This window comes from Phaethon aethereus (assembly GCF_964289735.1).
Source record: "Phaethon aethereus genome assembly, chromosome: Z".
NCBI lineage: Eukaryota > Metazoa > Chordata > Aves > Phaethontiformes > Phaethontidae > Phaethon > Phaethon aethereus.
In genome coordinates, this window is record NC_138577.1 from 38,488,695 (window position 1) to 38,513,902 (window position 25,208).

General features: G+C 46.2%; 1 protein-coding gene across 1 annotated transcript in view; it reads left to right on the top strand.

Annotated features, from left to right (window-relative positions):
• Window positions 1-506: 506 nt before the first annotated feature.
• SH3GL2 (SH3 domain containing GRB2 like 2, endophilin A1) overlaps window positions 507-25,208 on the top strand; it is a gene marked incomplete at both ends in the record, with an annotated part of 115,307 nt that continues 90,605 nt past the window's right edge. The window contains one exon of the mRNA XM_082013443.1: window positions 507-551. Coding sequence (XP_081869569.1) covers window positions 507-551 — 45 coding nt within the window. The remainder of the gene's footprint in view (window positions 552-25,208) is intronic.

A 25,208-nucleotide genomic window follows, 5' to 3' on the forward strand; every position in this document is an offset into this window, starting at 1 on the left:
TGCCGGGGGGCTGCTGAGGCGAAGCCGAGGCCCGCCCAGGGATGGGGGGCCTGAGGAACCCCACGCCTGTGGCCCAGGCCGACGCGGCGGGGCGGGGACGGCCACCGCGGGGGGCCCGTGCAGGACGAGGGCGCGCCCTGCTGCTGGACGCACTCCAGGGTGGGGGGACCGACTGTCGGGACCAGCCGTTAGGACGCGCGCGTGGGGGCGCCGCCCGCGAACGGAGGGGCAGGCGGGGGCGCAGAGGAGGGGTCCCCCAGGCGGCCGACACCTGCGGGGCGGGGGGGTGGCGGCGGCGAGGGGCGGCCCCACGCGCTCCGTGGAAGGCGGTGCGTCCCGCCTGACGTCACGGCGCCCCCGCACCGCCGCCGCCGTCTGACAGCCTCCGCCGGGCGAGCGGGTGCGGGCAGGCAGGCGGCGTGCCCCGAGCTGCGCGGCGGCGGCGGCGGGACCACCGCATCGCCCCTCGGCTTCCTTCGGCCCGGCTGCAGCGCCCCGCCCTCGCCATGTCGGTGGCCGGGCTCAAGAAGCAGTTCCACAAAGCCACCCAGGTACTCCCCGCGCGGCAGGGGGTGTGCGTGGGGCGCACGCGTGGGTGCGTGGTGGCCGGCGTCGCACTCGGACGCCTGGTGCAGTCGGTTGCGTGGTGCTGGGTTATGTCCGGCTGCGCGTCGTGCGCCCGTGTGCGTGGTCGTGCACGCGTGTGCGTGTTGCACGAGTGTGCGTGGGTATGCACGCATGTGCACGGGTGTGTGTTGTGCACGAGTGTGCACGCACGGGTTCTCATCCGTGCGCAGGGGCGTGCAAGGTGAGCGGGCTTGCGCGGATGTGGTGCACGGGTGTGCGTGATGTGCGAGTGTACACAGCGGCGCGTGAGTACGCACCGGTGTCCCTGGTGCACGGCCGTGCGTGGCGCGCGCGTGGTTCACCCGCTTGCAGGAGCGTGCAGGAGTGTGCACGGCGCGTGAGTGCGCACGGCAGCGGGTGGGTCTGCGCGCGCGTCCGTGGCGGTGGCCGCTGGGGCAGAGAACCCGCCGTGGGCCTCGGGACCCTGGTTACCGAGGGCCGTCGCGCCGTGTTCCCGTCGGCGCTTGCTTAACCCGGGTTTGCACATCCGCAGTAACGCGGCCCTTTTCGCGTGTTCGTTCGTTCTCCGGCTGCAGAGTAGAGCTGAAACCTGAGTAACGGGGAGGCTTTGGGCAGTGCTGTCGCCTTAGGCATGGCGTGGTGCGGCAGGGGGGCCGGGTGGGTGCGTCGCCAGCCTGCGAGGCGTTTCATAATCCGAAAATCCGTCTGCTACAGTCCGTAAGGGCACAGTTTCTGAATCGGGTTCTGCCGCAGCGTGCCTTGGGAATAAATCTCAAACGGTTTCGTAGAAGTCAGGGGAATTTCTTTGGATTTAGAGATTTGAGACCGACACCGGTGTAATGTGCCTTTTTTGTTTGTTTGTTGTTGTTGTTTGTTTGCAACTAAATACAAAATCCCCGGTTATTCCCTAGTAATCGCCATTGCAGACATCTTCAGGGAACGGTCTTGGTGACTGTAAGCAGTCTGTAGGTGCAGGTGTGCAGGACACAGCAGCCGTTACGCTGTTCAGCGCCTGTGTTTCTCCCTTTCTCATCCATCTCCTCACTTTCATCTCACCCCTGTTGCACTGTGGGCAAGTGTTCCTGAAAGAACGATCCCTCGTGCAAGAATTCGCCCGAATTCTGATTCTCGATGCCTTGCGATGACACCAGTGACTCCGAATGCAGTGGGGTATGTCAAGTCCCGCATGGGCCCAGGCAGGCATCGGATAACGCCGCGTCTCACCTTTCGTCCCGCATCGTGCTGCATCATTGGTAAAATAATCTTCGCGGAAACCTGCCATACGCGCAGCAGACGCGGTAAGGAGCGGTTAAGGGTGCCTGAGCCCATCCCGCAGCGCCCATCTGCTGCTGCTACTTTGCTGCTTCTCCCCCTGCGACCTACAGTGCTGTCAGGAGCCCAGGAATCATCACTGCTGCACTGAGTTCTGCTGCCGAAAATAAGAGTGATGGTGTCTGTGTCATCTACATTGCAGAAGCAGGCAAGCTGAAGTTCACTTTTTCACAATAGAAGTCTCACGTCTCCGTTATTTTCAGTTAATGAATGTACCTCCGCAGCAGGCACATCTTTTTTGGAGGGAGCGTGGTGTGGAAGGTCTGTGCATGCTGTTCTGTCCTTCAGATGACACTGCCACGCTGATTGTCAGCAGTACTGTCATTTAGAAGGAAGGAAGAGTTTTAGCTGGCTGGAACCAAAATATTAAGTTCCTGGTGCCAGGTTTAGCAGCCTGAGGTCAGATGACCCAGGGATTTTTGGGCCCAGCCTTGACTTTCACAGGTTGGTTGTATGCAGGCCACCGAGACACATTCATGTATGAGAATGACTCACAAGCAGGTTGCAAGACTGATCTGTTTATTGGCTTGTTTTCAGTATGACTGAGGAATCCAGGACTTCGTCATGCTGACCTTACCCTTGGGAGTAATCCTTTTGATTAGAGGTTAATCCCCAGGTGAAATATGGATTGGCATTGCCTGTATGGGTGAAGCTTCCCAGGTAGGACCAAAAAAATAGGAAGTTTTTAAAATCCTGAATTACTCCTTTGGTTCTTATTCGCGTAAGAACTTGTGTGTGATGTGCTGTCATAATAGAGTCCTAAATCATACAAGGAACAATTTCAAGTTATTTCTCAAGTTGCTGTGTACTTTAACCCAGTTTAGCATTGTGAAGTCTTGAAGTGTCTGCTTTAGTTTCTTTCTATCTTTAATGCTATTGTTCTTGTTGTAACATTAGTACACCTTATACACAGAGAGCTTATGATTATGACCGTCCAATATTATTAATACAAAATACAGTTCCAGTTAGAAGTATAAAGATTTGTGGCACAATTTAAATGTTATAAAAAAGTTTTTCTTTCATCCAGAAGTCTGCTTTCCATCGCACAACTTAGAATTATATGACTTCCATGTCTGGATTGTTTTATACAGTGTAACCATTTTGTTTTCATTCATCATTTTTTGACTTGCAAAATGTCAAACTAACCTGCATGAAATACTACCATTATGTTTTTTTTAATAGAAGCCATGCTGAACAACTTAATGCCTGTCAAATTCCAACAAACTGCAACAGCAGTGAGTCACTGAAAAGCAGGAGCAAACTTTGCTCCTTCTAGAATGTATGGAGTGTTCACTCTTTTGCCTTTCAGAAGAACATTCACAGGTTTTACCTCTGCGCAGCATCATAAAGTTTAGAAGAAATATTCCTGAGTTTGTAAAAGGAGGACGTCTGGAAGTCGTGACGTTCATGCAGAATTACAAGATGTTAGACTGACAAGTATGGAGAAGGTTAGATTATTCATTTACTGCTGCTACCCACAGAGCATGTAAGAAGGGGAAAGTAACCCCGTTTGAATGTTAACTGTGCTGCTGCAAATCTGTCAGACATCCTGAAGCTAAGAAGATTGCTCCAAAGAGTGTTTTTCCAGAAATGGGCAACTAAGTGCTGTGCCACCAAATGGTCCCTCTTTATGTAGGCATGCAAACTCCTCTGCTGTTAGTGCTGTGTCAGTGTGACCAAGAGACTATTGCTTCCTGCAGGCTTGTGTACTGTTTTAAAACCAGCAGAATCAATTTGGTTGATACAGATTTGACAGTCTGGGGCGTTGGAACAGAGTTGTTTTAAAATAGCACGAGCTTTGTTTCCACACGATTGCATTCATTGCATAATATGTCTCTTGTGAGGCACCGTCAAAACTAAGCTTTCAGAAAGTAATCATTTCATAGGGAAAGAACTGAACAGAAATGCTGGAAATGGACACATCTCCCCTGGGAACCACTGAATAAATGTGATTGACATTTAAATAGCAGTTCAAATGTGGCGATTTGAACCAAAAGGCCTGTAATGTGGTTTATTTTCCAACACTGTATTCTGCTTTAATGATAGAAAATGATTTAATTTGTCTTAACACCAAGACAGAAGTTGCCAGTTCATACAGTTCTATAGAGAAACAGGTTTATTACTGAAAGAATCAGCTGAAGAATTAACTTCCACTCTGCTCATAGTTGTCAGTAGCTTGTTACATGCCCTGACTTCTAGGTGGAAAGTACCACATTTTCCTCTTTAACAAGGCAGCCTGTGAAGTGGACAGTAAGAGACTGGCCCTAGTGTTTAGTGAGAAGCAAATGAGACTCCTCCCTTGCTATGCTATTACCCACATAGCACGAAATCCTGTGGGCTTCTTAGGCTTTCTGCATTGATTCAAATCTGTCTATGTAGGTTCATTTGCAAAAAAGAGCACGTCAAGATTGAGGCAGGGTTTGAAAATGTGGATAATCTCTTTTGAAAGTGTCCTGGAAGAGTGCGTGCTTGTTAGCATGGATCTAGCAAACTTTCTGAGTGTGTGCATCATCATAATGTTGTGAGCGGTCCTCGTGAGATCAGTGTTAATATCACTGTGATGGAAATCAATCTCCCCGTCAAATGACTTTTATATTGTAGTTCATCTAGCTCAATGTTTTTTAAGTTCCTTGGTCAGAAGTGTGTAGAATATTTTGCACTGGAATGGGTGAAGCAATCTTCCGTTATACACAACATGTTTTCTACACTTGCTAAACGCTCAAACTGCAACTAACCGATTGTTAACATTCCTTTCATGCTTACTGAGAATGTAGACAGTGACGTGTTGCTACCAGTATTTTCCTAAATCCCCATCAATCCCCATATTCATAATACGTTCCTGACTCTCCCGCAGTGCTAAGTAGGGCCATCCTGGCTTCTGCGGTGAAAGCACCTCACCTGCCTTACCCAGCTGACCGTGATTGCAGTGGGACTCACGGCATCTGCCTCTCTCCTTCCCTGTTTCCTCTCAGCCTTACCCACCAGGTTATGATCGGTTCCCATGTGTGTCAGGGTGTGTACGTGAGCTGGTCTGGGAAGTTGGACAATGCTGTATTTTTCCCTAGTGTGGCTGCCGCACTGTCTTTTGCTGATGATGGACTGAAGGAGCTCCCTCCTCCTGTGGTGTGGAAACTTGTGAGCAGGTGAGGAAAGAGGACAAAGAGCCGCTTGCGAGGTGTTGTGGCTCTGAGGATAATGCCCAAACCGGCGGTTAGAAACCTCTCTCTTCAAGAGCCATGTACCACCAAGAGCCTGGTGGTGGTTTCTGTCAGTGCGGAGTGGTACATTTTCAGATCAAGGAAAGGGAGCAAATTTTTGACCTGGGATTAAAGACTATTTTTAGAAAAAAATATTTGCTTAGCTGTAACGGGGATTATTTCCACAGCAGGTAGGGAAATTCCTTCCGTTTGTGCACTCTAGCTTGATTGCCAGATACAGTATTTGCATTTGGCACCATTCCCATGTGTCCTTTTATTGATATTACATAATTGAAAGGGTAAAAAATTGACCTTACTCTAAATTGCCCTTTAGTGGGATACTGTGTAACCCTTCTGAGTTGTTGATGGCTTAAACAGTCTGCTCCAGTTTCTAACCCTGTTTCTGGATCTAACTGAAAGAACTGCTGCTTTATGTACTAAAAAGATAACGGCTTGTTTTTTGGGGAGGATTTCTCAAGCATCTGTCACTGCGGTATCTTTCCACCTGATATATGCAGTTTCCATTTTTATGCATGTATATATAAAGCTGGAGCACTGATGGACACCCATCTACAATTTTTCTCACAGTGATCTGTGGAGGCAAAGAGTATCTGTGGATGCTATGCTCAAGACACAGCCTGCATCAAGTTTTTGTTTTATGTTTTGACTTGCATCTTCACTGGAAGTATTACACAGCAAGAAAGAACTGATTGCTCTTGGTCATTCAGGCAAAACAGTGTCTTTAAGATTTAAATGTGCCCTGGTGACTAGCATACTGGTTGAAGGCACGCTTCATAAATGTGCTGAAGCAGCGTAAACGGGTTTAAACAAAGCAGATTTTGCAGAGGTTGCTGTACAGAAGATTCTGTAGTTTTACGTAGCTGTCAAGTGCAAATGTAAGGGGAGTGGTGGGGTGGTCTTACATGTTTGCTGTGGAAGATGGGGAGTCGAGGAGCTTGAACACTGACTGTCATGACCTAGTAGTAGCGTGCCAGTGAAGTCTTTGAGCTCCACAGGAGGGAGGAAGTTGAAAATCTGTTTTTCACACCACAAGGAGCTGTTGCCACTCTGTGAATACACCTGAAGAAAAATTGCGAAGGGACAGCATTTGGTGGGAAGTGCCCTGATAAGGCAGGCCCATGGCCGTCTTCTCAGTGCAAGTCTGTGGTACCCTCAGGGGCAGCTGAAGCATCCTTCCAACAACCTTTTCTCCTGGAACTAAAAAGTCTTGCTTTGTGCTGCTTTCTAGCAACTTCTGTGACTCTGGTCCTCATTTTCTTCTCACTTAGTGGTCCCTGATGGGCAATGGTAGTGCAGATCCTCTCTTAAATATACAGAAGTATGCAGATGAAAGAAAACTGAGCTACAGTGTGGTATTGTGATGATCTTTTCCACAGCAGAAAGCTTTCAGTGCTTATCTAATCCTGCACTTAACGTTGGAGACAAAATAGTAGTTTTTAAATAGTTTTTAAAACCTGAGATTACAGCACAAACCTGAGATTACAGTACATCCAGCCAACCTGTCATAGAAGTGATAGGAATTAAAATGACTTTTTTTTTTTCCTTAAGTGGAGAAAAAGATGGAAATTCATATTGACTGTGCTAACATTGTTCATAAGCTTTCCCTTTATGGAGGCTCTATAGACCTGCACGAGAGAAAATAAAAAATAAGAAGTGGCCATTTGAAGTTCAGCATAATTCCAATTTGTCTGTGGCAGACCTGGACAGAACTATTCACAGATATGTAGTTGTAATTGATGCAATACTGATGATGGTCTTGTGCCCATGATGGAGGCGGTATCTATATAACTAAATAGCATTAAAAAAATTTTCCTATTATGCAGACCAAAATTGGGCTGGAGTAGTTGTTCCAGCATCGCATGGGCCACACCGAAGGGCAGCAGTTTGCTCTCACCTTCTTTCCTCATCACCATTCCGCCAGCCAAGAAGGAGTGTTACTTGCTCCCAGCAAAGGTTCTGCTGAGGCAGCAGCAGCGTAACCTTGCCAGTGGCAGCCCGTGACGGTAGCATGGTGCGATGCCAGAGAGCTTTCTGAAAGAACGAGAAATTGAGCCACTGGTTCAGCTGGCGGGCCTGTCACGAGGGGAGGGCTGATGAAGTGAAGCCACATCTGTTTCAGAACAGAGAGGTGCCTCTAGCGGGGTTCATTGTCAGCAAAACGGCAGGTGTCATATTGATGTGAATCCCATTGGGCTGTGTTTTGTCCGTGTGGCTGTCCTTTGGGTTTGTTATCACTTTGTCAAACGGGGATACTATACTGAATCCTTTGTAAGCAGAAGTTATAAAATAGAGGAAAGTGTTGGCTTCCCCCCCGCCTTTTCTTCCCCTACTCTGGTGGCAGAAAAGCACTTTACACTGTTAAAATGTTTACGTCCTCTTCTGCCTTCTCCATCCTTTTGTGGATTTCAGATTGATTTTTTAGTAATTTGTGTTATTTATTTATCGATCAATTGTTATGTTTTTACCTAAATTCCAGTTGTTACTGGCTGCAAAGGTCTTTAAATGTGAAAACAATCTATCTAAACATTCTGAAATAGGGCTTGTTTTTCACCTTTGTGTTAGGAAATTCGGTTAGTGTTGTGCCATAACACTGTGGACAGAATTTATTTGCCATTTTAAAGTATTCTTGGGCACTGGACATCACTTGTGTTCTGCTTCTGTGGGGAAGAGTGGCACCACAACAAAATAGGGTGATAACTGAACCGTGTTCCAAAAGAGTTGAAGGTGTTTTGGTTTTTTTTTCTCTAGAAAGAAAATTCTCCTGAAAATTATTCGTAGACTAACATTTCAGTAGACTAACATGACTTGCTCTTTTAAGCAGCACTAGCCAATTAGATACTTTTTCTGAGCTCTTTTCCAGTCTTTAAAATTTTCAGCCTCCAAGGTGTGTGCCAAAAATTCCTTTTCGTGCAAAATCAATCTAGATGCAGCGAACCAGTCAATAATTCATAAGGTATAAATGTCAAAAATAGTGTTTATCTTTCCAGATGAGTCACTTACAGCTTGTCTGTCTTGGAAAGTTACAGCATCGTAATCTAAGGAGTGAATGTGAAGTGCTGCAATTTTACAAGTATAACTCTACAATGGTTGGATTTTTTTCTGCCAGTAGAAGAACAGCTTTTCAACTTAATTGATTTTGTTTGGAAAAAGATCTCATTAGCAGACTAAGCCACGTCCTTCCATTAGAATGAGAATGTTTGCATAGAAGTGGCCAAGGCATTAGAGATGACCAGTTAGTGTATTTTTCTCAACTAATTCACCAACTGAATTTGTGTTGCTCTAGGAATGCTATCTTTGGCATCAAAACACGAGGTGGTTAAACCGGGGTCTTGCTCCAGTTGAAGTGAAAGGAGGTTTCAGTACTTAGGAGCAGGTCCTAATTGAGTTTTCTGTTGGTTGCTTCATCTCATTTCTTGCATTGGCCAGGAACAGGTGGACTTTGATTCTACTTTCTACTGTTATGAAAGGAAATAAGAACTTCTAAAACAGAGAAGAGGCATGAGGAAGGTTCAACAATATGCAAATATTTTTAGGAACCAAAACATTTGAACGTGGAGATGTGCTCTGACATGCACAATAACCACATGTATACATGGTTTACTGATTAGACTTCATCATCCAAGGAGTCTTTCACTAGCATTAACAAATGGAAGTTTGTCTCTCAGGAAGGATGGCTGCATCTTACGGTCCCTCTATTATTCATGATCGAAATTTGTTTTTTAAAATATGAACATACTACTCTCAGGCTGGTGGGGAAATCGCCTCCCTTTTCCACAAAAGTGCTGAAAAACATCTTGCCATATGTGAGGTAAATCCACCGCTGTCAGAAGTGGATATGTCTGTTGCAGAAAGTAGGCATAATATGCCCTACATCTATCCTGTCTCAAGGCTAGGCAGGTAAAATGTGAGTTTCTGGCAGAGAGGAAAACTTAACTGCTGAAAACAGAGGCAAGCTTAGGTAGCTACTGTAGATGTTTAACTTTTTTATGTAGAAAAATGTATTTTCCTCTGTCAGTTTTGTCTGGTTTGTTTCACCTATGTAAACTGCTACAGAAAGGGCACATGGCAGCAAAAGTTAAGCTTTGCATGGTAGGAATTGGATTCTCTTACTAAAGTAAGAGCCACAGATACCTGATGCCAAAAGATACATAACTTCTTTCCTTTTTTTTTTTTTTTTTTTGCAATGTTGTAATTCAAGATAATTTAAGTCAAGGTGATTCGGGACCTGTGATTTTTGTGAGTCGCATCGCTCCGCAAAGGTCTGGATTGTCACATTTCAGAATGGCTGCAATTTGATGGACAAAAAGCCTGTAAAGCTTGAAATAGACTGTAGAGCTTTTGGTTTTCTCTGGAGAGTATTCTGTTTTTTATTTAACTGCAAGATGGATGGGAGTGAGATACCAGCAAGGAAGATGAATGAGGATGGAAGAGTGGGGAGGTCCTCTGCAGGAATCCTTGAAAACTGAGCAGAAGCAAATTCTGGGCTGTGGTATGTACAGATAACTCTGAGCAGAGGCAGAAGACACAGCAGGCATTGGTGAGTGAAGCCAGCACTTGCCATTTCTGCTTCCTTAGCCTACTGTATCCAAGGATCCTCAGTTCCTGATCTGGGTACTGTGGTACTGCGTATTGCTCCAGCCCAGCAGAGAAGGTGACCGGTGTTCCCAAAACACATACAGTCTAAATAATACCGGTGGGTTCTTAAAGAGGTCAGTGTGGGTTTAATGGTGGCTGTCAATATATGTGGAATCAAATGTTGCAAAGGAGAAGAAAAGCCAACATCTTTTCTAAGATGACGACCCCATCTTTGGCAGATTTCCTGTCTCATGGGGAGGAAGAATAAGAAAAAGGAAATACTGCTCCGCTGCTCTGATTTGGGGATAGTCTTTTAGCAAAAACTCCTGGGTAGTCACTCTCCATGACTCAGGTGCTTGTTCCTTCCCCTGAGCAGGCTGGCAGACTCTTTATATTTCGCACGTGAAGAGGTTCCCAGCGCTGACTGCCAAAGGTTCTGCTAGGTTTTGATCAGCGAAGTGCCTGCTTCCAATCGTTGACTCATTTGGACCGTTCCGCGAAGCTCAGAACTGCCAGCAGCGGAGCAGCTGGAGCAGCAGCGGAGCTCTGTGTTAGCGCGTTCCTGGGTCTCTCCGCAACGCTGCGACGTCTGCGCCGGGGCCTGAGGTGCCGTCGCAGACTGAAAGTACAGTCGCAAAGGCAAAATGCGGCAATAGGTTTACTAGCTCTACAGATGTATGGCTTTTCCTGATTAAAGGCAAGGTTGTGCCAGTGTGTCTTGCTTCTCCATAGCCCTGACATGGGGGGAAGGCTCTGTGAGGAAGCATTGGTGCAGACTTTAAGAGTTCCAGTGTATCGTTAGAAAACGAGCTGTCCTTCTGCTCTGTGCTGCTCAGTGCCTGGCATGTGACTAAATTTTGTGTCCTACTCCCCCCATCACTGTTAATCTCTGCACGTATGCAAGTGTTGTGGTGCTTAAGGTCTAGAAGACCTCGGCTCCAGGAGCTGGGGTTTTGGCTCTTACGTTTTCTTGATGAACATCCCAGATGTACAGGCCAAGAGAGCAGCTGAGCGTGCTTGGGTTGAGTTTCTGACTGGGGCCTACTGGTACCACTGCGGAATCCATTTTAATAATAAAACAAGTTACTGAGATAAAACCAAATTGGCATGTGGATGCACTTAAATTTTAAAATATTTGCCGAGCTATAGGAGAAAATTCAGTGTTATTCAAGGGCTGGCCTTACTCTCATTTCTGTTGCTGTAATTTTGGCTCTGGTAGGGTAATTGCTGATTTACTCCTCTCATCTTGAGAACAAGACCATCTCCCAAATAATACATAGAAATCAGCTATATGGGATTTCTAGCAACTTTTATAAAAAGCAATCAGTCTTCCTGAGCAGACTTGGAAGGTTCTCTAGAGACATGCAGACATGGTGCTGTTATATCTTGCTCATTTGTATTCTGTAAAGGGCCTTTTTCTCTGTCTTCTTGCACAGCACATTTGAGCAAGAGAGATTTGAAAATCTAATGAAGCTGCAATAAAACAGACTAATTCCATATTTTTCTCATTTGTGTTTGCAGATTAACTCCACTTGGGTTCAGGGAAACTTCTTCATCCACAAGAACTTAAACAGATTCACTGCTGTGGACCTTTTTTCCCCCCTGATTTCCTCCTGATATTTCTTTCAAACATTTGTAAAATATTACTGAGAATTGTATTTCTTTTAAATGCTATATTAATATTCTTGCAATAAAATTAGATTTGGGAAGGTAAATTAAGCAGCTGGGGGAGAAGCCGTGCATATAAAATGAGCTTTTTGTTAAAGAACGAAGTACTAGGGTACATATCAGTAGTATGGGTAACAACCGTGTGGACGGCCGAGCCAGAGGTAAAACCTGCTTGAATCTTAGGGCTTTTGAGGGCAAGTGAAGGAACAGGTAGCAGAGAGCCAGCAAGATGGAAAAGTGGGACCAGGAGTTGATTTTGCATGCTGTGTTTTAGGAATTTTATTAGCACTACACCGAAGACTTAACAGAAGAGCATGTGAGGAAGATTATGACTCTTTTATTGTTTTTTCTATTCTCTAATGCAATGTCATGCAAGCAGTCATGGTAGGACAGCACACTGTGGCTGTATCACTGTCAGAAGTCAGCAGCTGGGTGGGATATCCATTTTCTGGCTTAAAGTCTCTACTGTTGCCCTTGAGAGTGACTGGGTTTGTGGTTATAGATTTAAGATGCGCAGTGTTGAAACTTAGCAGCATGAATAAGCATGGATGAGCTAATGCCAGCTTGCTCCTTAGTATTCCCAGGTGAGAGCTGAGAGTGCTTTGAAGTGTTGTTGCCCCATTTTTGCTTGCATGGCCTTGCCTTGGAGGTTATTTTCTGTGCACTGAAGAAAGAAGTAATAGCCATTTCTGGCTTCCCTATGGTAAGCTGTGGGGAAGTCTTGCGGGGAAGATACAGGAACTCAGTCCTATTCTACCATAGACAAACCTACCCCCCTGGCACAAAAGGCCCAGGGATGAAGGGGGGAGTGTGGGGGGGAGGAAGATAAAAAGAAATCAAAGCATAGTTACAACAACTTTGTTTCCTGCCATAACCCTCCCCAGCCTGTGCCAACAGGTAAAACCCTACAGTACGCTGTTCTGCAACTATTTATCTTCCCACATCTCTGCTGCAAAGTGACCGGAAGGAGGAAAAAGCGACTTTTTCCTCTTTTTCTCTGCCATCCTTTGACATCTGAGGATTTTCTGGCAGGGTTTGTGGGCCTAGTTTCCTCATCATGAGGCCACCATCTCAGTGTCACCAAGGAGCTGAGACCTAAGCAATAATTCTTTGACTACGATTGTGACTCCTTGGCTCTACTTAGATGACATGTTTGGTTTGCAGGCTGTAAAGGTTGGGGTTTGTTTTGATACCTTGTTTATTCTTAAACAACAAGGGTGCTGACATTAACAACTGCTCTAAATTATAAAACAGCATAGTATGTCTCTTAGTTCTTAAACATAATGTATAAAAGGTAGATAAATCATTTCACAAAAGCAGAAAGTGTTCTTGTAATATTGAAGGCCTTTCAACCAAGCGGTGCATAACCAAGACTTTCAACAATTTTCCCAGAATTTTGTCTTTTACTGAGACTTGTTGCAAATGAACAATGGAGGTGACCTGGTTGTTGATGCGAGACATTCACTAATGTATGTGCTATATGCCTTTACTCAGCAGGAGGAAAACTTTCTGCAGACTAAACTCTGCTGATTTGGCGTATTTTGTTTATTTAAAGTGTTCAGAGGTCATTTTTAATAAAGTGTTTTCTCCAAATCAAGTGTTTTTGCAGCATATGACCCCAAATATTAAGAAAACATTACAGAATAAGGATGTTTTAAAAATCATTAAAGCTGTTTCCTTTTTCTTCTTTTCTGAATTGTCTTGACTTCAGGGTTTAAATTTTCCGTTCTTTTAAGGGTAAAAACTAATGTTTTCGTGTAACCGTACGATTGTAAGACTTAAGAGTTCTGATGGGAAAACAACACATAACAGGAGACAGATGACAGCCATTGCAAAGACCTGGCAATCATTCCTCTGACCCATTTTGTCTCCTTACAACTTACCTCCTTTGGGAGCTGTTCCAGTTTAAAATGTGTGCCAGATCTTTGAGAGGTGCGTGGTTGTGCCCCTCCCTCAGGCTTTCTTTCCGATTGAGTGATGTAGCAGCTCACCTGAACTTCTGAGGCTATGTCTAAATTGGAAACTCATACAGTGCAAAAGGCATGGGTCTGTAGAACAAAACAGTGTCCCCCCGTGGAGGCTTAGGATTTATTTATAGTTAGATTTTGGACTAACTCTAGCCTGATCCTGTGGACTGAATGCCTGCTGGTGGTTGAAGCACATCAGGTGAGCTCTTTGAGAGAAATTTCTGCTTCAGTTTCATTCGAAAAGAATGCAGTTCACATGCTACAAGACTGCTCTGCAACCTAAATCATAGTGGAGTAAGTGGGGATGACCATAAGATTTATTTTAAAAAGTTAATTCCTGATTTGCACTAAAATGGTAATGCAGCTGCAATCTGGAAAAGGTATTTGGTAGCTGCTAAGCATTTATCTTTTCAATTTATTTGCACTACTTAAAATACTTTCATAAGCCAAATGCCTATGAAAACTGCAGGAAATAATCCAAGTCCAGGAGGGCTTTTCTGTGTCATGTGAATATTTAAACTTTGTTTTCACACAGCTATGAAAAGCTCTCTGTTCAGCTGAGGAGTTGACTTGAGTTGTAAATTTAGTAAATTTAGATTATTAGATATCTGCCTTAGTTGGCCTAAGAAGTAAAGGATCCTTAACCACTCCTTTTCTGGGAACCTAGACAAAAGCTGAGCAATAGATATTCTTTGTAACTAAGAACGACCACACAGCCACTCACTCACCCTCCTTGCTCCCGCAGCAAGATGGGGGAGACGGTAGGAAAAGAAAAAGGGTAGAACTCGTGGGTTGAGATTAAGACAGTTTAATAGGACAGGGGAAAAAAAAAGAATAATAATAATGATAATAATAATGATAAAAGAATATACAAAACAAGTGATGCACAGCACAGTTGCTCACCACTTGCTGACCGATGCCCAGTTAGTTCCTGAGCTGCGGCCCCTCCTTGGCCAACTCCCCCAGTTTATACACTGAGCGTGACGCCGTATGGTAGGGAACATCCCTTTGGCCAGCCGGGGCCAGCTGTGCTGGCTGTGCCCCCTCCCAGCTCCCTGTGCACCCCCAGCCTTCTCGCTGCCAGGGCAGAGCACGGGAAGCTGGACAGCCCTTGGCTGCTCAGCAACAACTGAGAACATCCATGTGTTACCAACATTATCTTCGTCCCAAATCCAAAACACAGCACTATACCGGCTATTAGGAAGAAAATTAACTCTATCCCAGCTGAAACCAGGAGAGGAGTGCAAGCTTTGCTGTGAATTCCTCTCCCTGTTGTGTATCACTTTTGTCTCACCAATATTTCAAAGCTGTGACACTGAAAAACCAGCTGCAAACTAGTGAGGAAACTGTGAGTTAATGATCTCTTGGTATGTCAAGAAGGATAGGTACTGTAGATATGGCCCTGAGGGCAAATGTCTATTTATCCTTGTTTTTATCTCTTTGTTTATCGCTGATGGAAGCCATTGCTCTCATGCAACCAGAGCCCAGTGAGTAGAGTGGGGTATTGTCTTGTTTTATGCTGATCTTCCTGCAGAGGCATGCTGTGTAATTCCTGACTTGCTAAATGGCCCAAGTGTACATCATTGGTACTGCCATACCTGTCTCAGTGATTTGAAATTTGTTGATTTAAAACTAGGCTTTTCAGCCGGAGGTAGACCTACTATTTCTCTATGAGATGCCAGCTTTGGTTCTGACATTCATAGAATCATAGAATAATGCAGTAGTTTGGGTTGGAAGGGACCTTCAAAGTTCATCTAGTCCAACCCCCCTGCAATAAGCAGGGACATCTTCAACTAGATCAGGTTGCTCAGAGCCCCATCCAACCTGACCTGGGATGTTTCCAGGGATGGGGCATCTGCCACCTCTTTGGGCAACCTGTTCCAGTGTTTCACCACCCTCACTGTGAAAAATTTCTTCCATCTGTCTAGTCTAAACCTACCCTCTTTTAGTTTAAAACCATTACCCCTTGTCCTGTCGCAACAGGCCCTGCTAAAAAGTCTGTCCCTATCTTTCTTCTAAGCCCCCTTTAAGTACTGGAAGACTGCAATAAAGTCTCCACAGAGCCTTCTCTACTCCAGGCTGAACAACCCCATCTCTCTCAGCCTGTCCTCACAGGAGAGGTGTTCCACCCCTCTGATCATTTTTGTAGCCTTCCTCTGAACGTGCTCCAACAGGTCCATGTCTTTCCTGTGCTGAAGCCTCCAGAGCTGGATGCAGAACTCCAGGTGGGGTCTCAGGAGAGCGAAGTAGAGGGGCAGAATCCCCTCCCTTGACCTGCTGGCCACGCTGCTTTGGATGCAGCCCAGGATGCAGTTGGCCTTCTGGGCTGCAAGCACACGTTGCTGGCTCATGTCCAGCTTTTCATCCATTGGTACACCCAAGTCTTCTCGGCAGGGCTGCTCTCAATACCTTCATCCCCCAGCCTGCATCGATACCGGAGGTTGCCCCGACCCATGTGCAGGACCTTGCACCTGACCTTGTTGAACCAACCCACTTCTTGAGCTTGTCCAGGTCCCTCTGGATGGCATCCCAACCCTGAGGTGTGTCAACCGTACCACTCAGCTTGGTACCAGATGGTACCACCATCTGCAAACTTGCTGAGGGTGCACTTTATCCCGCTATGTCATTGATGAAGACATTAAACAGTACTAGTCCCAGTACAGATCCCTGAGGGACACCACTCTTCATCAATCTCCACTTGGACGTTAAGTTGCTGACCACTACCCTCTGCATGCGACCATCCCACCAATTCCTCATCCACTCAACAGTCCACCCATCAAATCCCTCTCTCTCCAATTAAGAGGGAAGGATGTTGTGGGGGACTGTGTCAAAGGCCTTAGAGAAGTCCAGATCAATGACATCCATAGCTCTTCCCTTGTCCACTGATGTGGTCACCCCATCATAGGAGGCCACTAGGTTGGTCAGGCAGGACTTGCCCTTGGTGAAGCCATGCTGGCTGTCTCGAATTACCTCCCTGTACTCCAAGTGCCTTAGCATAGCTTCTAGGAGGATCTGTTCCATGATCTTACCAGGCACAGAGGTGAGGCTGACAAGTTGGTAGTTCCCATGGTCTTCCTTGCTACCTTCTTGAAAAATGGTTTTCCCTTTTTCAAGTTTGCAGGGACTTCACCTGACTGCCAGGACTTTCCAAATATCATAGAGCATGGCTGGGCAATTATGTTAGCAAATTTGCTCGGGACTCTTGGATGCATCTCATCAGGTCCCATAGACTTGTGCATGTTCACGTTCCCCAGGTGGTCTCGAACCTGATCTTTTCTTACAGTGGGAGGCACTTTGTTCCTCCAGTTTGTGGCTTGGTAGTCCATCCACTTGAGTGCTTTGGGAAGAGCGACTGCCAGTGAAGGCCGAGGCAAAGAAGTCATTGTGTACCCCAGGCTTCTCCTCATCCATTGTTACCACTTTGTTTGCCAGTCTTGCTCATCAAGGAGGGTACACCTTCCTTTTCTGGCTGACATACCTATAGAAGCCCTTCTTACTGTTCAGTGCTTCCCTTGCCAAGTTCAGCTCCATTGATCAAGTATTCAGTGGGGCTTGAAGACCTGATGGATTTAATCTATACTCAGTAGGCAAAGCTCCTTGTAGGAACTGGAACATCTTGGGTGAGTATAGGAAGTCCCTGGACTCTGCATCCCTCTGAAGAGTGAACAGTATGATGCCTTCTGGCCTCTGGAGGCTTAATCTTTCCAGATACTTCCAGTCAAGCAGTGCACTTCATCAGAGCCACATGGCTTGAATTTTAACTATCTTCCCATCCTTCATTTGCACTGCAGCTAATTTATTGTGTGTGGTAGGAGACAAATGTGGACATTATGTACATATATATATTGTTTTTAAGGCCTTATATCTAATTTCTGTGTAGAGTTGAAGATTTATGCGAACAGAGTTTATTTGGAGAGGTAAATTTTCTGCACTGAGAATGAGTTGATCATAATTCATCATCTTTTTAAAATTTGAGCTGGCTAAACTTTCCCAAAGTTCTTACAAATGCTTGACAAACTGTAATAAACACCACTTCTCATGTATAATACTTTAATCCATCGAGGAGTTGATAGTTTTGTTAATATATGTGGTGAGAATGATTCTCTCTGTAAAGAGGTTGGTCTGCTTCCTATTTCATCATATGTTTGCTCAAGACATGGAGATTAAAGGCTTTTCCAGAGGGACACTCCCTGAATTTGCTTTTTTGTGTGGACTTTCTTAACTTGCTAGGCATGTAGGTGGAGCAGACTTGGCCCTGAGATGTACAAATGTGACTTTCAGTTTTAAAAAACAGAGAAAAAGAGCACTTTAGGGTGTCTTCTGTTTTACCCATTGAAAAGCTACATGTGAGCTAACACACAAAAGTGTGTTCTTGGTGAAAGTGTGGGAGCTGCCTCCGAGCATCCCTAGGTGTGTCTGTAAGTTGTGGGGCTTGGAGAAGCTCTAGGTAGTCAGGCTGTGGTTTACAGTATTTGCTATAATGAAAGGAAGAAATTGTTCCTTGGTGTGTATTTTGTCTCCATCTTGCTCTCCACTATCAGGAGGACTATGACCATTCATGGAAATGAAATTGTTGGAAGACTATGGGATATTTCTTCTATGTGTATGCTGGCCATAGTGGTTCGAGTACAGAAGTCCTATTGCTAGTATGTAAGTGAAGCAATGGCAATTTGTGCAATTTTAACCATTGTACCTACCCACAAGTATATTGTTCCTGATCTTTTAACTGGAGTTGTGGATTGCAAAAGGTTTGAAAGATCACTGGTGAGAGAGAAGTTTGAACAAACTTAGTATTGCGTGTTTTGACCATGCAATTCTTGGGAACCTTTCCTTTTTTGATCATGAATTGTGTTAAAAAATTGAAGAAGATAAAATGATTTTTCATGTCAGAACTTCTTTTAATGCATGCAAGGCCTAAATGATATCCTACAAATAATTTTGAGAACAAAAAAAGCTGAAATCAGGAGGAAAAGCAGTCATTACTTTTTCTTTTTTTAACACACCATCACCATTCAACAATACAGAAGTTGTTGAAGGAAAAAAAGATTTTTAAAAAACCAATAACAGTTTGCTACACTGCCTCAAAAAGATTAAAAAGAGACACTCCTACTGCCAATTCCCTGAGTAGTGTTTGAGTCACACTGTTGTTCTTGATCTGTTATCTTTCATGTCTGTGCTCCTTAGAGACAGATTTTGTTTTAATTGTGCGGCTTTTGTGCTTTCATTGGGACATGAGAACAGAATGGTATGGTCAGGCCAATAAAACATATAGGTTGCTAATACTTTCCATGGATCAGTTAGATATCTTGTGTTTGTTTTAGCCTGTATTTGCTATTGAAGATAGTGACTCCCAGAGCTCAGCATGCATTGAAGCCTGAACATATTGATGAGTGGGGTGAAGAAAGTATTAACAGTGCTCTAATTCTTTTTCTTTATGTGGTGGGACATTTATATCCCTGTAATGAGATGATTCAGTGTAGAGGAGCAACTGCCACAAATACACTATTTTACTATGTATCTGTCGTGGTTTAGCCCCAGCTGGGAACTAAGCACCACGCAGCCGCTCGCTCACTCTCCCTCCCACAGTGGGACGGGGGAGAGAATTAGGAAAAACCTCGTGGGTTGAGATAAACACGGTTTAATAGGACAGAAAGAAAGAAGGGAACAATAATGATAATACCAACAAAGGAATGTACAAGAACAAGTGAGGCCCAATACAGAAATTGCTCACCACCCCGTGATCGACAGCCCGTCCCCGAGCAGCGATTTCCGCCCCCCGGCCAACTCCAGTTTATGTACTGGGCATGACGTCGGATGGTAGGGAATATCTCTTTGGCCAGTCTGGGTCAGCTGTCCCGGCTGTGTCCCCTCCCAGCTCCCCGTGCACCCCCAGCCTGCTTGCTGGCAGACCAGCACAAGAAGCTGGACTGTCCTTGACGGCTCAGCAACAACCCAAAACATCAGCACATTATCAACAGTTCCTCATCCCAAATCCAAAACACAGTCTCACACTAGCTTCTGTGAAGAAAACCAGCTCTATCCTCGCTGAAGCCAGGACAGTATCCACCCCTTATTCCATACCATTTACGTCATGCCCAGGTCTTATACTTTTCAATACATTCCAATTATTCATTATTACTCTTCCTGTCTTTTAATATATACACACAGATATCACTTTCTTAGTCCATGGGCCATCACTTAAAATGTCTATGGAGTTCAGTCAGTCCATGACTCTGGGCTTCATCCATCATAGCAGTCTCTCAGGGCAGGGGAGATGGTATGTGGTGTTGGATTGTCATCTGGCACGGTCCATGTCCATGATCTGCAGGTCGAAGATGTCGATCTCGAGGGATTTGTTGGGCGCAAGCTGCTGAAGCCAGTTCTGGTTTCATCACTGCTGCACGTTGCTTGGTTTCAGTGAAGCTCATTCTTCATCAGTCTGGGTGATTCTTACTATAATACCATTGATATGGTAGATAGCAACCATAGTAGTAATGTCATACTGAACAATTAACATAATACAATTCAAATAATTGACTGTTTTCACCCAAAATCAAGTCTCCTTGAGGTACACATCAGACTTCCCCATCCTTCCGCATTACCCACCAAGTGCACCCAGGTCCCTGGGCAAAGGCAATCCCACGAACGGGTTTGCCTTTTCCTAATGCAGGAGTAACCCAGACTGTCTTCCCCAGCATGTTTCTCACATGCACCACAGGGACTTTATCCCCTTCTACAGTACGTAGAAGTTTTGATTGGGCAGGGCCGGCTCTATTAGTAGATCCCCTAGTGTTGACTAACCAAGTGGCTTTGGCTAAATGTTTATCCCAATGTTTGAATGTCCCGTCACCCATTGCTCTCAGTGTAGTCTTTAACAGTCCGTTGTATCGTTCAATTTTTCCGGAAGCTGGTGCATGATAGGGGATATGATACACCCACTCAATGCCGTGCTCTTTGGCCCAGGCGTCTATGAGGTTGTTTCGGAAATGAGTCCCATTGTCTGACTCAATTCTTTCGGGGGTGCCATGTCGCCATAAGACTTGCTTTTCAAGGCCCAGGATAGTGTTCCGGGCGGTGGCATGGGGCACAGGGTATGTTTTCAGCCATCCGGTGGTTGCTTCCACCATGGTAAGCACATAGCGCTTGCCTTGGCGAGTTTGTGGAAGTGTGATATAGTCAATCTGCCAGGCCTCCCCATATTTATATTTCAACCATCGTCCTTCATACCAGAGGGGCTTTAACTGCTTGGCTTGTTTGATTGCAGCACACGTTTCACATTCATGGATAACCTGTGCAATAGCATCCATGGTCAGGTCCACCCCTCGATCCCGAGCCCATCTATGTGTTGCATCTCTTCCCTGATGGCCTGAGGTGTCATGGGCCCACCGAGCTATAAATAATTCACCGTTATGTTGCCAGTCCAGATCCACCTGAGCCACTTCAATCTTAGCAGCCTGATCCACCTGATGGTTGTTTTGATGTTCTTCGGTGGCCCGACTCTTGGGTACGTGAGCATCTACGTGACGTACTTTTATGACGAGATTCTCTAGTCGGGCAGCAATATCTTGCCACAATTCAGCAGCCCAGATGGGCTTGCCTCTGCGTTGCCAGTTGCTCTGCTTCCATTGCTGCAGCCACCCCCATAGAGCATTTGCCACCATCCATGAGTCAGTATAAAGATAGAGTACTGGCCATTTTTCTCGTTCAGCAATATCTAAAGCCAGCTGGATGGCTTTCACCTCCGCAAACTGACTTGATTCACCTTGTCCTTCAGCCACTTCTGCAACTCGTCGTATAGGGCTCCATACAGCAGCTTTCCACCTTCGATGTTTGCCTACAATACGACAGGACCCATCAGTAAACAGGGCATATTGCCTTTCGTTCTCTGGCAGTTCATTATATGGTGGAGCCTCTTCAGCACGCGCCACCTCCTCTTCCGGTGATATTCCAAAATCTTTGCCTTCTGGCCAGTCCATGATCACTTCCAAGATTCCCGGGCGATTAAGATTTCCTATTCGAGCCCGCTGTGTAATAAGCGCGACCCACTTACTCCACGTAGCATCAGTCGCATGATGCGTAGAGGGGACCCTCCCTTTGAACATCCAGCCCAGCACTGGCAGTCGGGGTGCCAGGAGGAGCTGTGCTTCAGTACCAACCACTTCTGAGGCAGCTCGAACTCCTTCATATGCCGCCAATATCTCCTTTTCAGTTGGAGTATAGCGGGACTCAGATCCCCTATATCCTCGACTCCAAAACCCTAGAGGTCGACCTCGAGTCTCTCCTGGTGCCTTCTGCCAGAGACTCCAGGTAGGGCCATTCTCCCCGGCTGCCGTGTAGAGCACATTTTTAACATCTTGTCCTGCCCGGACTGGCCCAAGGGCTACGGCATGAACTATCTCCTGTTTGATTTGTTCGAAGGCTTGTCGTTGCTCAGGGCCCCATTTAAAATCGTTCTTCTTCCGGGTCACTTGATAAAGAGGGCTTACAATCAGACTGTAATTTGGAATATGCATTCTCCAGAAACCCACAACACCCAGAAATGCTTGTGTTTCTTTTTTGCTAGTTGGTGGAGACATAGCTGTTATTTTGTTGATCACATCCGTTGGGATCTGTCGACGTCCATCTTGCCATTTTATTCCTAAAAACTGGATCTCTTGTGCAGGTCCCTTGACTTTACTTTGTTTTATAGCAAAACCAGCTTTCAGAAGGACTTGAATTATTTTCTTCCCTTTCTCGAAAACTTCTTCTGCTGTGTTGCCCCATACGATGATGTCATCAATGTATTGCAGATGCTCTGGAGCTTCACCCTGTTCCAGTGCAGTTTGTATCAGCCCATGGCAAATGGTAGGGCTGTGTTTCCACCCCTGGGGAAGTTGATTCCAGGTGTATTGGACACCCCTCCAAGTGAAAGCAAACTGTGGCCTGCACTCTGCCGCCAAAGGGATCGAGAAAAATGCGTTAGCAATATCAATGGTGGCATACCACTTGGCTGCCTTTGACTCCGGTTCATATTGAAGTTCTAGCATGTCCGGCACGGCAGCGCTCAATGGCGGCGTGACTTCATTCAGGCCACGATAGTCTACTGTCAGTCTCCACTCTCCGTTAGACTTTCGCACTGGCCATATGGGGCTGTTAAAGGGTGAGCGAGTCTTGCTGATCACTCCTTGGCTCTCCAGCCGACGAATCAGCTCATGGATGGGGATCAGGGAGTCTCTGTTGGTGCGATATTGCCGCCGGTGCACTGTTGTGGTAGCGATCGGCACCTGTTGTTCTTTGACCCTGAGCAGCCCCACCACAGAAGGGTCCTCTGAGAGACCAGGCAAGGTGGACAGCTGTTTAATTTCTTCCGTCTCCAAGGCAGCTATACCAAAAGCCCACCGGTACCCTTTTGGGTCCTTGAAATACCCTCTGCTGAGGTAGTCTATGCCCAGGATGCACGGAGCCTCCGGGCCAGTCACAATGGGGTGCTTCTGCCACTCATTCCCAGTTAGGCTCACTTCGGCCTCCAGCACAGTCAGCTGTTGGGATCCCCCTGTCACTCCGGAAATACAGATGGGTTCCGCCCCTATATGGCTTGATGGCATCAGGGTACATTGTGCACCAGTGTCCACTAAAGCCTTATATTCCTGTGGGTCTGATGTGCCAGGCCATCTAATCCACACAGTCCAATAAACTCGGTTGTCCCTCTCCTCCGCCTGGCTGGAGGCAGGGCCCCTCTAATCCTGCTCATAGTACTCGTTACCCACTTCTTGTAAATAGGAATCAGAAGTCCCTTCAAGAGGATCAGAGGTGAGATCAGCTCTTCTATTCTTTCTGGGAAGCTGCCCACTGGAAAGTGGAGCGACGATTTTCCTCGAGGAACCTGAACCCCCTTTTGTAATTGTTTTTCCTTGCAGCTCGCGTACTCGTGCCTCTAGGGTCGAGGTAGGTTTTCCATCCCACCTCCTCATGTCCTCTCCGTAGTCACGCAATTGAAACCACAGGGTGGCTCGTGGTGTGTATCCTCTGTATCTTCTCTCTTGAACAGAAGAGCGCTTACTCCTAATGGCTGAGACACTGGTCCGTATGGGTGGAGGGTAGGGCATATCCTCTTTGAATTGCTGGAACTCCCGGGACAGTTTCTCTATAGCAGAGACGCAGGCCCGTAGGGAGGAAGAGAGACTTTCTTCGTATTGCCGGAGTTGGCCAGCCAATTCATCCACCGTTGGTCTCTCTCCGTCCTTCCAGGCCATTACTGCTAATGAGTTGGCATATGATGATGGTGCACTCCGTACAAACTTCCGCCACATAGGTTGCGTGCAGTTGACTTCATCTGGATCTTTGGATGATTGTCCATTGTCCAAGTCACCATAAATCACTTCCAGCACCGCTAGCTCCCTCAGGTACTGGATACCTTTCTCCATGGTGGTCCACTTGCCTGGGTGACATAGAACATCTTCCTTGAAGGGATACCTTTCCTTCACACCCGACAGGAGTCGTCTCCAGAGGCTGAGGACTTGTGCACCTTTTCCAATTGCTTTGTCAATGCCCCCTTCCCTAGAAAGGGATCCCAGCTGCTTGGCTTCCCTACCCTCTAATTCCAGGCTACTGGCCCCATTATCCCAGCATCGGAGCAGCCAGGTGACAATGTGCTCACCTGGACGACGGCTGAAATCCTTTCGCATATCTCGCAATTCACTCAGGAATAGAGATCGGGTAGTTACCGTCTCTTTTATAAGTTCTTCCTCTTCCTCCTCTTCAAGTGATGACTCGCTCTCTTCCCTCTTCCGTGCTTGTGATGGCCCTGCTTCAGAGCACTCTGCCTCCTCACTCTCTTCCTCTGGCTCCTTCTTAGCAGAATCTTCCTCCTCCCTTACTAAACGAGCTGACTTCCGCTTCCAAGATTTCTTCTTTTGTACAGGGGCAACTGATACCGGGATGGGCTGGTTCTCTGGTTCAGCTGCAACAGTCTGAGTAGCTACAGTGCCCGCCGTGGGGGTTGGAGTAGTGACAGTGCCCGCCGTGGGGGTTGGAGTAGTCACAGTGCCTGCCACAGGGGTTGGAGTAGTCACAGTGCCTGCCACATTGCCATCAGACCCAGAGAGCCTCTCTCCCCTTTGCATAGTGTTAAATAGGGTTCTGTAGGCATGGGCCAGGCCCCAGCACATGGCAATGATTTGTGTCTCCTTGGAGCTGCCAGGCTGACAGCATCCTTCTTCCAAATATTCTGCTAGTTTATCAGGATTCTGCACTTGTTCGGGAGTGAAGCTCCAAAACACCGGAGGTGCCCACCGCCCCAGGCATTTGCCCATGCTGTTCCACACACCCTGCCATTCATAACTATCCAGCCTTGGGGCAGATCTCTGGGTGATATTCTTAAATTGCTTGCCAACCTTAGACAAAACCGAAACAATGTTCCCCAGAAGTAGCAATAGAGGTATTTTAACTACCCAAGGGTGTTCAAAATACTGAAAAATTATTGTGATGAAGGAGGAAATGTTATGATAGAGGGTAGCAAAGGTACCACTCTGCATTTCCTCCATAAAAAACCTTTCAGAGGCAGAAGTATAATTGCTAATCGTCTCCACAAGACTGTAGCCAAAATACAGTAACGGCTTTAGTACAGAGCTCAGATGATACCACATTAAGCTCAAGGTCAGTGCTCTAAAAACAAAACTCACAGGCGAGACATTACTAATCATTGCAGAGTGCAGCAGCCCGCAGAAACCAACACCGATCCTTAACATGTACAACAAAGACGAGAGCATGATGCAAATCAAATAAACTGATATTGTGACCTGCAACCGTTACTATCTCAAGTCTCAGGCCCCACGTTGGGCGCCAAAAAGGACTGTCGTGGTTTAGCCCCAGCCGGCAACTA